The sequence below is a fragment of the Ovis canadensis genome, chromosome 3, assembly GCF_042477335.2.
Source record: "Ovis canadensis isolate MfBH-ARS-UI-01 breed Bighorn chromosome 3, ARS-UI_OviCan_v2, whole genome shotgun sequence".
Lineage (NCBI taxonomy): Eukaryota > Metazoa > Chordata > Mammalia > Artiodactyla > Bovidae > Ovis > Ovis canadensis.
Window position 1 is genome coordinate 76,249,925 of NC_091247.1, and position 14,952 is coordinate 76,264,876.

Below are 14,952 nucleotides of genomic sequence, written 5' to 3' on the forward strand. Positions count from 1 at the left end.
AAAATATAGTAGCAATGAGAGGGGACATGCTTGGCTTATGCATAATTAGAGGGGACATGGTTAGCCTCTCACCATTCAATGTGATGCTAGCGGTAAATTTTTCACAGATGCCTTTTATCAGACACAAGAATGTCAAGAACTGTTGTGGTCCAGTGGTTAAGAGTCCACCTGCCAATGCAGGGGACATGGGTTCCATCCCTGGTCTGGGAAGATTCCAAATACTGCAGGGCAACTAAGCTAGTGAGTCTGTGAGCTGCAACTACTGAACCTGCGCGACCTATAGCCCGTGCTTCCTCAAAAAGAGAAGCCACCCGATGAGAAGCCCGTGCACTTCAACTAGAGCAGACTCCACTCGTTGCAACTAGAAAAAACCCACACACAGCAATGAAGACCTAGCACAACCAAAAATACATAAATGGAACAACAAAAAAGAGTGGATTATTAAAAAAAAAACACAACTGTGAAGGATGTAAGCTTTTACAGTACTTTCACACTAACAAGCTTGCTTGCTAGTTTCATGGAAGCTGGCAGAAAACATGACTCCTGGGTCAGAGACAAAGGAATTTATTACTCACAGCAAGCAACATGAGCTTTACACTCAGGGTTTGGGTCTCAGTTTTCCCATGGGGATGTGCAGAGCAGCCCAGCTGAATGCTGCTTAGGAAACCCTAATATTTTATAAAGGCTGCAAGCAAATGTGTCTGACCTTTGCCCCAGAGGGAGCCATTATCTTTATTATACTGGACTGCAAACAAATCTGTCCTCCATTCTGAAGGAAGACATTTTATTTTCCACAGTTATTTACCATACATATATTCTTAAATATAGGCTGCAAGAAAATATTGCAATGCCTCTGCTTGCAAGACATGCAAAAGAGTGGCACACCCTACTTCAGCCCCACTAGGACGATTCAGGCTGACTATTATTAAGGGAGAGAGGGAGAGAGGAAGAAAAGAACAAGTGCTGGAAAGGATATGGAGAAACTGGAACACTTGCACATTGCTGTGGGAAGGTGCACGTGCTTTAGAAAACTTTATTGTGGTTCCACAAACACACACAAAAAAACCAAAGCTGAACACAGAATTATCATATCATCTGGTAATTTCACTTCTAGGTGTCTACCCAAAAGAACTGAAAGTAGGGATTTAAATAGATATTTGTACACCAATGTTCACAGCAGCGTTACGTACAAGACCCAAAAGGTAGAAACAACTGAAATGTTCATCAATAGATGAATAGGTAAACAAAAGAAAAAGAAAGAGAAGAACAAACAAAACCCCAAGTCAGCAGAAAAAAAGAAATAAAGATCATAGCACAAATAAATGAAACAGAGACTAAAAAACAATAGAAAAGATCTAAAACTAAGATCTGGTTCTTTGGAAAAACAATGCTTTCAAAAAATAGCCTTTAAAAACATTCTGAAATTAAAACTTTTATCCTTCATCTGTATGACTCCAGCTTTGTAATACTGGAAGGGAAAGTGTACGTGTGTAGGAGTATGAAACCGCCTACATGTATTACCAACCCCCAAAAGACAGAGAAAGCACAAAAATGTTATAAAACAACATTTATTCTGTAATACTTTATCAGAGTGAATTGCATCTCTTTGGTAAAAATAAACTTTATAAACAATTTAATAATCAGAGATTAGATACAAAAACTAAACATTTGTTAAGTTGTTTTTAATATGAGCAAAGACTGGCAACTAAGAAGTGGTTCACTTAGACTGGTCATCTACTTACTGGCAGTTATAACTCAAACTCAGGGTAATTTTTATGCTACATTAGAAAAAAGGATTTAATAACTCAAATTTCTTAAATCAGAAACCATTCTTACACTTTCACTTAAAAATAAATAATAGTTACAATGAATTGGCAATTACACATTTTTATACACTATTTAATGGCAACATAATACTTTAAAATTAAGCACTTAATAAGACATGTACAACAATTTTGACAATGGCACTGGCAGTCAGATGCAAAAAAAAAAATGTGTGCTTTAAGAAAAAATGGCAGGTATAACATTAAAATACTTTGTATTTCAGAAAATAAATATTCTGACTACATCATTAATGTATTGAAGCAAACTGTTTAAATCAAAGCTTATATAACATTTCAAACCAAAAAAAACTATAAAGTATATATATGTAGACCAGAAAGCCTCAGTTTCTTAATTAAATGCTATGGTCTTCACAAAAGGTTGTTAAGCTACTGTAGTATTTAAGACAATAGTCTTTACAGCTTTGTGAAGTATTCACAACCATTGCTTAAATTGCTGAGAAAGGCCTCCTGGTCTACCAAGACACACAAGCACACACACACACACACACACACTCCCCCCTTAACACTTTCTCTAGCTTTGAATTTGTGCTAACATATAATTAATTGACCACCTAGTATGACCCTTTACACAATGCCTCAGAGAATAGGAAAAGAAAAAAATATGTATATTCTAAACTTTACTATATACAAAGAAATCAAAGTTAAGAGAAGCCATGTTGGTTATAAGAAGGATAGGAAAGGCTCAAGGTAGAAAAAAGGAGGTGATCCATCAATTCATTTTCCATGTAATGTTTTCTTTCTCTGAATTTGAAAAGTAAAATAAAACATGAACTGAGTTATACACTGCACAAATAAATTTCAAAAATATATATTCATGAAACACTGATTCTATTTGGCATGTGAAAGATGAAGATTAATTGTTAAAACTTCTACTAGGGATCTGTCATAAACTGAGATTGGCTGTAACAATTTATATTGACTCAATGAAAATTATACATTAGCTTAAGTCACAATTTTAAAAGACTGAACCTTTCCAGGATTTCCAGGTTGTTTTTTATTACAATAAAATTTGCTAGTAATATATTCTTAGAAATACAATTTCCAATCCATAGGACTAGAAATGACTTCCCTTAATTGGGTGGTTATTAGCCATGTTTTTATCTCAATACACCTGAGGAATGGGATTATGTCTATGGAGGTAATAAAGGGGGATGGTAATTAAGGTTCTTCCCCTTAAAAATAACTGCCTTGGAAAATCAGCACATGGAAAGTGATACAATGAATTCTATATAAGAATTCAATAAAGCATCCTGTAACTTATTCCTGTTAGTATTTAGTGTGAAAGTTTACTGACTTTGCTAGTGATGAACATAATTTTTAACTTTTAAATTTGTGGTGAGAGTACATGAAGAGGGAAAGAAAATCAAGTTTAAAAGTTATTGCTATTTATATTAAGACAAAAATAACTTTAAAGATCTTTATTTGAACTGAGAATGACTTTCTCCCTTCCTTATATCTTAGATCATTTCCCTTTACTTACAAAGACTAATGATCTAATGGACAAGAACCAGAGAGAACATTTGTAGTAGAGAATTTCAGTTAGCAAAATAAAGTGGAACCAGATCATTAAAACACTGTTAATAAGGTCTATCCAGAGGACCACAGTAAACAGCTTAAAAATATTTTGTTATTAAATGATTTTTATAATCTGTGTACTATTTGTGTGTACGTGTGTGTGTCTGTGTGCATGTGTGTGTGTCTGTGTGCTAGTCTCTCAGTCGTATTTGACTCTGCAACCCCATGGGCTGTGGCCCACCAGGCTCTTCTGTCCATAGAATTATCCAGGCAAAAATACTGGAGTGGGTAGTCATTCCCTTTTCCAGAGGATCTTCCCAACCCAGGGAGTGAAGCTGGGCCTCCTGCATTAAAGGCAGATTCTTTACCACTGAGCCACCAGGGAAGCCCCATGTACTATTTATACTGTGATAAAAACAATTTAATAATTTTTGGTGTTATATTCACTGTGTATAGTAAAAGATGTTAACTTAGGTTAGCAATTTTATGCAGCAGATGTGATATATATGAAGAACAAAAAATTCAATACCTCATCCTGCATACTTATTATCAACAAATTGAAAGATATTACTTTCAACAGCAGCAATTCTATTACTGTGGCTACCCAGGTTCAACTACAATTAACATGGAAACAGGACAGATAAAGTTGTTATCCCTGGCTTAATGTCTTGACAACCGAAAAAAACATTTTCATTATGCTTCTCATTTGACAGTTTTGCCCAAATAAACTCTACAAGTTAAAAGAAAAATGTCTTTTTTTAAAATGCTTTATCATCATAGAAACAGCTAAAAGTAACAAACCAAAATCATAAGCTTATGTGTGTATGTATGTATGTATATGTATATATGAAATTATCAGAAAATAAAAACAAGGTCATTTATGAAACAGGATGTAGCATGTGATAAGACTGAACTTTTAGAAAGCCGCTTTTGCCATTGTAAAAAAATACATTATGAATAAGTTTAACTTTATTAGTATCCTTTGTCCTTTTTGAATGATATAGTCAAGCTATATAAATGATATGAAAAAATGTGTATCATGTAAGCAGATTTGTTCAAATACTGAAAAAGGCCTTGGGCAATACACATTTGGAAGAGTAACAAAATCTTTTAGGATGGATTTAATGGCATGTGATTACACTGCCTCCTTAAAAGGATGTATAAAATTTTATACAAATTTTAAAATCCATGAAGGCATTTTATCTCTACAGTTTTGTTAAATCCTTTAACGTAATTGGGTGCACATACAATTTAATTCATACAAAGCTTGAATAGAAGTTTTTTCCTAAATGATCTACCTTTATTTATGATGACATAAATAACACATATTCAAATGTTTATATTAGATTACACTCCATTCATGTAATTTTCAGAATGCAGTACATTTAACAAGCCAATGAAAGATCCTCTTATTGCAAAAGTGTGCCTAAATGGGACTCCATGGCTATATCCTTTCATTGGATACTTTCTCTTCAACAAAGACAGCTAGTGGCTAAAATCAAAATAATTGTTGCAAAGCACCTTGGCTCCAATAAATGGCTCCAATCAACACTATGGTATATCTAGGAAGTTAAAAATTTTGAAAAAATAATATTGTAACAGGAATTGAAGTTCTTAGATGAAATTACATCACAAAATTGCCTTTTCTAAATCTTAGAACTTTTTGCTATCTCTTTGCTGATGCATGCAAAAGGAACTTTCTAGACATTTAGGATCTTTTCCAACTTATATTCAACTTTGTTCATGTGTCAACAAAAAATATTTAAAAACAAAAATTAAGACAAAATAAAATATTCAAATCTCATTCTACTGGATTACACGTCAAGAGAGGAGTATGGGAGAAAGAAAGCAGCAAAATTTATAGCTGGATCGGCAACTATAGTTAATTACAGATAGGAAAAGAAAATGAAAAAAAAAGTTAGAGTTGCCAGTTCTTACACTTGGACATATTAAGAGAACAAAAGACTTCCCTACAAGTTTAAGACAGAGGCTCTGGACTTTTTTTTTTAACATAAAAGTTCCAATCTTGAAGACACTTATCACAAAAATTATGCATTTAGGATTTCACATCATATTGATGATTGGGCATGATCCTAACAGCAACTATTTAATAAAAATTCAAAAAACAAAAATATTTTGAAATAAACAAGTAATTAGCACCCCTCCCCCACCCTAAAACAAAAGAAGTCCATTATGGCTTTGATATCCCTTGTAAAGAATTAAGTAGAAGAGTATTGCCACATTTAAAAATAATTTCACACTAGTAAGTATTTCTATTTTTTCCGCTGCTTTTGATTCTGTGTCTTTGCAGTACTTATTAGGGAACCTAGACATGTACGAATACCAGCAAGGTGGAGCAGAGATCCAGCTGCCTCTTTGAGCTCCTCATCAATTTCTTGACATGCTTGTTTTCGCATCTTTTTGTCTGGCTGCCCCTTTTCAGTTGTATCTGCACAAGCCTGCGACGCATAGCCACTGTCTCCAAGTGGATCATCTTCATAGTCAACGTCTGTGTCTTCTTCACTGCGAAATCCTTCACTGCCATCACTTCCTACATGGCTACTCTTTGGGATAAATTCATACACCTCATCCACAGAAGACAGAGAGGACACACTAGACCTGGACGCGCAGCGCTGTGCTGCCATGCTACTTGCACTGTAATTGTGGTCTTCTTTTGGATCAATGCTGGTGGCTAAAGAATCACTCTCACGTAATCGCACAGCACTGGCATGACTGAACGCATTGCTATAATTTCTCTTTTTTTGCATTGCTGTTTTAAGAGGCAGAGGCTTCTCACCTGTGGAAAAGAAAGCTTCCATCAGTAAATCAAATGCATCTGACTGCAGAAACAGGCCATTTAAAACTATTATTTGACTGCAGAAACAGGCCATTTAAAACTATTATATCACTCCTGAATAAGTGCCTTAGACTGGTGATGTTTTGTGGGTCTTTAAATTTTATGCAGACCATCATCCTGCAGGAATCAATCTAAAATATTTTTAAACCATTTAATGGTATATCTTGACCTTCCCATGGAAAATACAATTATTTTGAGCTGCTTGCAGAAAATGCCTCAATATTAATGTGTCACTGGTTAGCTAACAATCTACTTGTTGATATTTAGGTTGCTGCCAGTTTTTCACTATTACAAGTAATACTGCGATGAAAATCCTCTACATGCCTTTTCTTACACATATGGCATTTTTCTAGGAGAGATAAAAAGAAACAGAATTATAAGTAAAATATATATATGTTTTAAATTTTAGTTGGTGTTTCCAAATTGCCTTCCAAAATAGTTGTATCAATTTATATCCTACATTGCATGACAACACCCAGCTCCTACACTTAACCTCTAACATTATCAATCGTTTTAATTTTTCATAATCTCATGACAAAAAGATATTATCTCAATATTGTTTCATTTTACATCTCCTTGATTTCTAGAGAAGCTGTATCTTTTCAAATGTGCACTATCCATCTGTGTATTTCCTGCTCCGAGGCCTAGCTATTCATATATTTTGTTGAACTGTTTTCTTATTTCTTACTTACAGAATCTTTTTATGTTGTGCACGTATGTATACTCAACATTATTCCTTTGTCTGCTATATACAGTGAAGAAATACGTCATCCCAGTACTATGCTTGTGTTACTTTTCTTACAGGTATCTGCTGTTGTCAGAGCTCTAAATAAGACTTTGATGTTTAATTAAATTTACACAGGCTTTTATGGATCTTGCACTTTGTATATCAAAGATAGCTTTTCTCATTTCAAGGTTATAAGCATACTTTCTATGTTTTCTTATTCATAGCTTTTATTTTTACTTTTATTCATTTCTTTAAAATATTTATTTTTATTTATTTATTTGGCTGCAGCAGGTCTTAGTTGCAGAATGTGGGATCTTCAACCTTTCGTTGTGGCATGTGAGATCTTTTGTTGCAGCATATGGGATCTAGTTCCCTAACCACGGATTAAAGCTGGGTCCCCTGCATTGGGAGCACAGAGTCTTGTCCACTGGACTACCAGGGACATCCCCATTTTCACTTTTAAATCTTTAAGCTTAATTTCTAAACATGCTATCTATTTCTTCATTTCTTGGTCAATGTAACAAGAATTATCATAGCATTAACCTCAATTTCACAACTGCTCACATAAATTAAAAGAAAATAAAACAGACTATTTAGATGAAAACACAACCTAGTTAGAAAGAAGTAATTTTGCCTGTCCTAAATGACATTTGAAAGGTGCTCATGAAAAAGAAAAGCATGTTTGCTTACATTCCAAAATTCCTTGTTCTATAGAAGTATTTAAAAGCATCATTGCAGTGGCAGCATCAATATCAGATTCTAAAAAAGGAAAAGAGTGATAATATTAATGTTCTTTATAAAAAAGAGGTTATTATAGTGTATGCAAACAAAGGTAACCAACATTAAGGTTTTGGTGTATTTTCTAGTAAAAATATGTATAATGTATATAACATGTAATTTATACACACACATGTATATAGATATCATATATATAGACACAAACACATACAGATAAATGTACAAAATGAGACATTTCGTAATCTACTTTTGTTCACTTAAAATTATGAACAATACTGTATAAAGGAGAATTGAGAGGCACTAGAAATAATGAAAGTTTTCTTTAATTATTCACAATGAAAATAAGAACCTGACCTGCATTTCAATAAGGATTGCCCTTAAACAGATTAAATTAGCTAAGAACACACATAAATATTAGCACTGTCTTTAGTCATAATTACATGCAAGCCTATAAGTACTACAATTATGGATATTCCATAAGAAAAATGGATTTTAATAGGCTGGTAAAAACAGCAGGTTCTATTCCAGAGGTCATTAAACTCTCATATCTACTTTTGCACTAGCAGTCCTCTACATCTTGGCAATCTGTTAGCCTTTATAACCATAATCAAATAAAAGTAAAATGGTACAATCTAAAATGTGAAGGAAAAGTTAGAAAATGTTTACAAATTTTAAAGGATAGGTTATAAAGGATAATTTATATAATAATTTATATATCCTTTAATTATAAAGGATAGGTTTAAAACAAGACTCAAAAACATTCCATTTCTGCCCCAAAGTTGGAAAATTTTTATCCCCAAATCTTACATTCTATTTATATCTAATTATAAAATTATCTTAGATAATAAAGCCATGCGGATAGTTAATAGTTTCCTCCTCATCTTGACCACAAACTCTGTAAAGGCAGGAAATGTTATGACCTTAAAAAATAGGTTTAAGTAAATCAGAAGATTGTTGCTATGAGAGAGCACATATTCTTCTCCTTTGAATACAGTGCAATCTCATTAATCAGAGTTTCTATATGAATGTCTTTCCAATTAGACTGTCAGCTCCCTTAAGGTAAGAATCATGTCTTATTCTCTATATTCCATAATACCTGGAACACACAGTAGTTCCCTGATAAATGAGTGAAGAATATATTGTATCTCTGCCACATCTCCTTTCTTTAGATTAAGCTGATTATCACCAAATTACTAAGCCTTTGGCATGTTCTAAGTATTATTAACTCATCTCATTCTCATAAGTTTATGATGTGGTACTATTAGTATTTCCATCTTAAAGATGAGAAAATGGACAAAGAGGGATCTCTAGGAATGATAGAGATGGGATTTAAACCTGTGCGGTCTACCTCCAGAATCCAGGCAATTTGTAATCTCCTCATCCCTCAAAACTTACCAAGTATCTATAATTAGAGTAGGAAATTTTGCAGGAAATTATAGAGTATAATGGAAATTCTCTGTTACTCATTCAATAAATTGAGTGTCCTATCTCACATTCCAGGCTGAAAACAAAACAGGAAAATCCCTGACTCTCAGAACACAAAAAAATACAACTTCTGAGAGATAAACACTAGGGAGAAGAAAATTGGAGGGAAGCAAGACAGAGAATGTGGGGAAAGGTAGTTGCAACTTTAAATACAGAGGTTAGGGAAGGCCTCAAGGAAAGGTAATAGTTGAGCAAAAACCTCAGGAAGGTGAAAGAAAGGAAACTATGAAGATATTCAAAGAAAAAGCATTTCAGGCAGGAAAAAAAAAAAAAAGTCAGGTTAAAAAGTACTTGAATCAATGATTCCCAGATGCCACAGCCATAGACGCTAGTAAGACAAAGACCTCTCCAATTCCCATCTTTTAGAATGAGACTTGACTATAATAGAGTTCAGTATTCTAACATGTCTTTAAAGAAAAAAAGCTAGTACAGCTCTAGCCCATATTGTATCTCTGTGTGAACTGGAAAAAAAGCAACTGGCCTCCAGGTGAATGCTTCTCTAAACCAGGGCACACAGCTTGAGGACTGGGTGTAGTCCAGTCCTTCTGACATCAGCCCACTCATTGTCTCAGCCAGGTGTCCTTTGTGCAGGGTGCAACCTGGCTGGCATTATACTAACAGAGAGACTTCTGTTCCATGAAATAATTTTGTTTTCTTTTAATTTAAAAAAAAATTTACTTTTTTTTTTTTTTAAAAGGGAGAATGGTGGTGAGGGAAAGAATCTAATACTGGAATGCATTATAACAAGTAAACAATTTCAGGAAATTTATTAATGAAGCACCTATAAATGTAATGAAGCACCTATAAAAGATTTTTAACTTTAAAAATTAGTATATCTTTATAGTGTGTATAGGGGCTTCTCTGGTGGCTCAGAAGGTTAAGAATCTTGTCCACAATGCGGGAGACCGGGTTTCGATCCCTGGGTTGGAAAGATCCCTTGGAGAAGGGAAAGGTAACTCCATATTCTTGCTTGGAGAATTCCATGGACACAGGAGCCTGGAGGGCGATAGTCCATGGGTCTCAAACAGTCAGATACGATTGAGCAACTAACACTTTCACTTTCTGTAACAGTAGAAATGACAGGAAAATTGTTCTTTAAATACAAATTCTTGTAGGAATTTGTTACAGCCAAATTAATTTGAATAGTCCAACATGAAATTACTTCTTTGCAAAAGGATTTTATCTACATCTGACTTTGTTTGATTTAGAACATTCGTTAAATATGCTTCCCACAACATCTTGTCAATTAACTTAAAAAAAGTTTAACTTCAATGTTAAAATAAGCACCAGAGAAATGATCCCATCTGGTAATCAAGAACACCTGATTATCCAACATGGCATTGGAAGTGTGGAGTCCTAACCACTGACCCACCAGGGAAGTCTCCTATCCAACACTGTAAATCAACTATACTTCAATAAACACCACCGCCACCTAATTATCAACTTCAATAAACACCACCACCACCTAATTATCAACGATTTGTCCAAAGTACATTCTTGAACTTCTTGGAACAAAAGCAACAAAACGGTGTAGATTTTACAATGCTTATTTATAGTACCAAATCAGTTTTGGTATTAAAATTAAACTTAAGACGTACTTATTGTCACAGCTGAAAACACTTTATAATGTTTTTTTCATTAATAAGTATAGGGTTGGTTTGTTCAGGTTTTTCCATAACATCTTACTGAAAAATCCGAAAAAACTTTTTGGTCAACTCAATACATTTGCAATTTTAAAGATGGCTCTGTGTTCTCAATAAACATACTATTAGCTATATTATCTAACACATTCAGAATAGAAATTTCATTTTTTTATAAAGCCTTTTGTATATATTTTCTCTGACACTATTTAATCCAATAATTCACTTCCAGCTTAAAGTCATTTGTCATGAGAGCCATGAGAGCCATCCAAACAGTGAGTTAAATAATCACAAAAATGACCTGTTAAAAGTCATATTAAACAGTTCCCTTTTTATCCTTCGTAGTTCTGACTAGAGTTCAAAATATGCTACTGATTTAGTAACTGGTTCAGATAAATCTCTGTCAAAACTGTTAACTTATGCTTCCTAGTTTATATTTTCTTAGCCTTGATGCTAAGAAATTATTAACAATAACAGAGAAAATTAAAAAGACTCAGTTTTAACTATGCAAAAGTAAGAGTTATAATAAGCCAAGTTTCTATTACCTGATTCTCAGTCCATTTGCTTAAGGAACGATATAAGAACCACAGTGGCATAATTTAAATGATTATAAGCCAAGTATTAACTACAGCAGGATTTACTGCCTTTATCAAAACCAGTATACACATTTACAGAGCATCCAAACAAGGAAGCTGTTTCTCATGATTCTTAAAAGTAGGAGAGTGATTTCAATAAATTACTAGTATGTGAAGCTGTTTGAACTACCAGTTTACTTTCACTTTCATTAAGATACAAATTATGCAAATTTGTAAACTTAAATTTGAACTTAGATTTGCATTTAGTTCCTACCTTCATCATTAACTATCTAAATTTTATATTTGCTTGTAATACACTACATATACTTTAGTGCTTAAGTATAAATACTAAAATTTACTAGTCAGAACATGGTTCCATTTTTGTCTTCTTTGTTCACTGATGCATCCTTGGTGCCTAGAGCAGTGACTAGCACACAAATGCACTCAATAAATATTTGTCAACACATGAATTTACTACAAACCCACACCAAATCAAAATATTGACCAAAAAAGGTTTTGTTCTGCTATCTCAGTATGAGATTTCTCTGCCTCCTGCTGCCTATTGTACAATACTGTAACACTGCCATTGGCCAGATGAGCAAAACACAGGAGACTTTAAAAAGGATAATTCTATGAAGTGACAGATGAATTGTATATTTGATTCTACTATTATTTTCTTGGGCTCCAAAATTACTGTGGACAGTGACTGCGGCCATGAAATTAAAAGACACTTGCTCCTTGGAAGAAAAGCTATGACAAAACTAGACAGCATATTAAAAAGCAGACATTACTTTGTCGACAAAGGTCCATATAGTCAAAGCTATGGTTTCTCCAGTAGTTATGTACCGATATGAGAGCTGGACCATAAAGACGACTGAGTGCTGAAGAACTGATGCTTTCAAACTGTGGTGCTGGAGAAGACTCTTGAGAATCCCTTGGACTTCAAGGAGATCCAACCAGTCAATACTAAAGGAAATCAGTCCTGAATTTTCACTGGAAGGACTGATGCTGAAGCTGAAGTTCCAATACTTTGGCCACCTGATGTGAAGAACTGACTCATTTGAAAAGACTTCTGATGCTGGGAAATACTGAAGGCAGGAGAGGAGGATGACAGAGGATGAGACGGTTGGATGGCATCACTGACTTAATGGACCTGAGTTTGGGCAAGCTCTGAGAGATGGAGAAGGGCAGGGAAGCCTAGCATGCAGCAGTCCATGGGGTCGCAGAGTTGGATATGACTGAGCAACTGAACAACAACAACAAAGTTAGAGCCAACATTGAAATTTCAGTGATACTTACAAAACACAAAACTGACAATGTCACCTTATTCTTTAAAGACCTTCAGTAGTTCCCCTAACTCCTCATATCTGGTAGGAGTGCAGGCTCTGAAATCAGAGTTCCTTCTGTACCATTTACTACTTGTGTAACCTTAAGAAAGTTACTTAATCTCTCCAAAATTCAATTTCCTTATTTATAAAAGGGGGTAACAAAACCTCAAAGAGTTGTTGTAAGAATTAAATGAAATAATGCAAGCAAAACACTAAAGTCAGGAACTCAATGTAAACTAATGTTACAGTTACAGGAAGAAGTTCCAACTCATTATGCTAAAGAAGCTCTCCTTGATTTGGCTGCTGCTGCTGCTAAGTCGCTTCAGTCGCGGCCGACTCTGTGCGACCCCATAGACGGCAGCCCGCCAGGCTCCGCCGTCCTTGGGATTCTCCAGGCAAGAACACTGGAGTGGGCTGCCCTTTCTTCTCCGTTCATTTTGCTAATACCTGCTTAAACTTCTTCATTCGCCTTGCCCATGCTAAACGATCACATCTATAGCTGCAGGACCAAGGCTACTTAGTCTTCTACGCGCTTAGGTTTCAGCCATGCTTACCAATCTGTAGTTCCTAGCAACTGTCCCAGACCAAACCTCTAACCAAGGTTAAGTATCCGTCCAACTTTCGAGGCCCAGAGCTCAGGCATCACACTTTCTTCTTGAAGAGGCCTTTCCCAACCTACCTCTAAGCTTAATTTGCCACCCACTTCCTTTTCTCCCAGTGTATTCTGTATAATTCTAATCAATTAAACAAGAATTAATTCTTTAATTAGACTGTATATTTTCTGAGACTAGGGCCTGGGTCTCTTTCTGCATATCCCAAGGCACCCAGAGTTCAGTGATTAGCACAATGGATGAATTCAACAAGTACTTGAATGTTTAATCAATTTATTGCTGTATTTTTCAAACTTTTCCCTAGAAATAATATCAAGAGTTAAGAAAAAGCAAATTTCCTCAGAATCTACATATATGTGCTAAATCAACCTGATTTAAATATAAAATTTCTTAAAGTTTTTGTGTGGTACAGTATTTCATTTTCTCCTAAAACTTATGAGAGATGATGGATAATACATACAACTCATTAGATGAAAAAGTACCTATGCTCTCCTTGTGGAAGCTGATCCCCAAAGGAAGAAGCAGAATTCGGATGGAATAGAACAAGAACAAGAAGAAATTCTAAATAAACCCCAGAATTCAAGACAGAAAACGTTCTCAAAATGTGCACATGAGCTAAAGCTTAATAGACTAAGGGTCAGAATTTACTGAAGTAATAAAAAGAAAAAGGAAGTTTCAGCAATACCTAAACATAAAGAGAGCACATTTACTCATGTAGGTAACAGGAAAATGGGTACTTGCCTTATGTTCAGTCACAATATTATCTGAAGCAGACTCCTAATTCCATTAACTTCTTTGCAGAGTTCTCTTAAACTTTTCACACTCTTTCCCTCCCTTATTTTTACAGACCATCATCATATGTTTCCTAGGCTTGGCTTAGTATAGATTTAAAGAGCCAAAATATCTCTGATACACAGAAAGGCTTTTCATCTGATAATTTTTATTTTTATAGATCAGAGTAACACCTGCAAGCTCCAAAGTAGCAATGTGAGGAAAACTTATGTTAGTATATCACTAACCGATAATATTAACTATGAGTAGAGGAAAAAACAACTAATTCAAAATTTTGATCTACTTTTTAAAAGTCAACCAAGTTCAAAAGTTAGCTTTTGAAAGCTTATTGCTTTCTTCCTAAATTATAGTTCTTTACACCTAATCTATAAAAGAATTATGTAAAACCATCCCTAACTCAAAGGCCATAACAAAATGAGTGGCGGCCAGATTTGGCCCATGGGCCACAGTTTGTCAACTATTCCAGACCGACAGACTTGAAAAGATGATTCGGTACTTATCACATTACTAAGAAATATTTCCCTATTTTCAAGGAAAAGTATACAATAAAAGGAAAATGAAAACAGGGATATAAAACAGTATACACAGTAAAATCTAAGTACTTGGAGAAAAAGTGTGTTTGAGAGGTGAGCGGTGGTATGTGCATGTATGGGCATGCATGCAAACATATCTACTCTTGTGTAAGGACCAAAGCAATTACATTAAAAATGTTAACAGCAGAGGGGCAAGATAGACAGGGTAAGAGATTAAGAGGTATAAACTACTATGCAAAAAATAACTAAGCTTCAAGAATATACTGTACAACACACGGAATACAGTCACTATTTTATAATTATAAAT

The 14,952-nt window shown here is 34.5% G+C and overlaps 1 protein-coding gene across 3 annotated transcripts in view; it reads right to left on the reverse strand.

Moving 5' to 3' along the window:
* Positions 1 to 1,552: 1,552 nt before the first annotated feature.
* FOXN2 (forkhead box N2) overlaps positions 1,553 to 14,952 on the reverse strand; it is a 58,145-nt gene continuing 44,745 nt past the window's right edge. For all 3 annotated transcript variants that reach the window (XM_069580453.1, XM_069580454.1, XM_069580455.1), the window contains exons 5-6: positions 7,634 to 7,702; positions 1,553 to 6,156 (exon numbers count right to left, since the gene is read on the reverse strand). In XM_069580453.1, the coding sequence (XP_069436554.1) occupies positions 5,633 to 6,156; positions 7,634 to 7,702 (593 nt within the window). In that variant the 3' untranslated portion in view covers positions 1,553 to 5,632. The remainder of the gene's footprint in view (positions 6,157 to 7,633; positions 7,703 to 14,952) is intronic.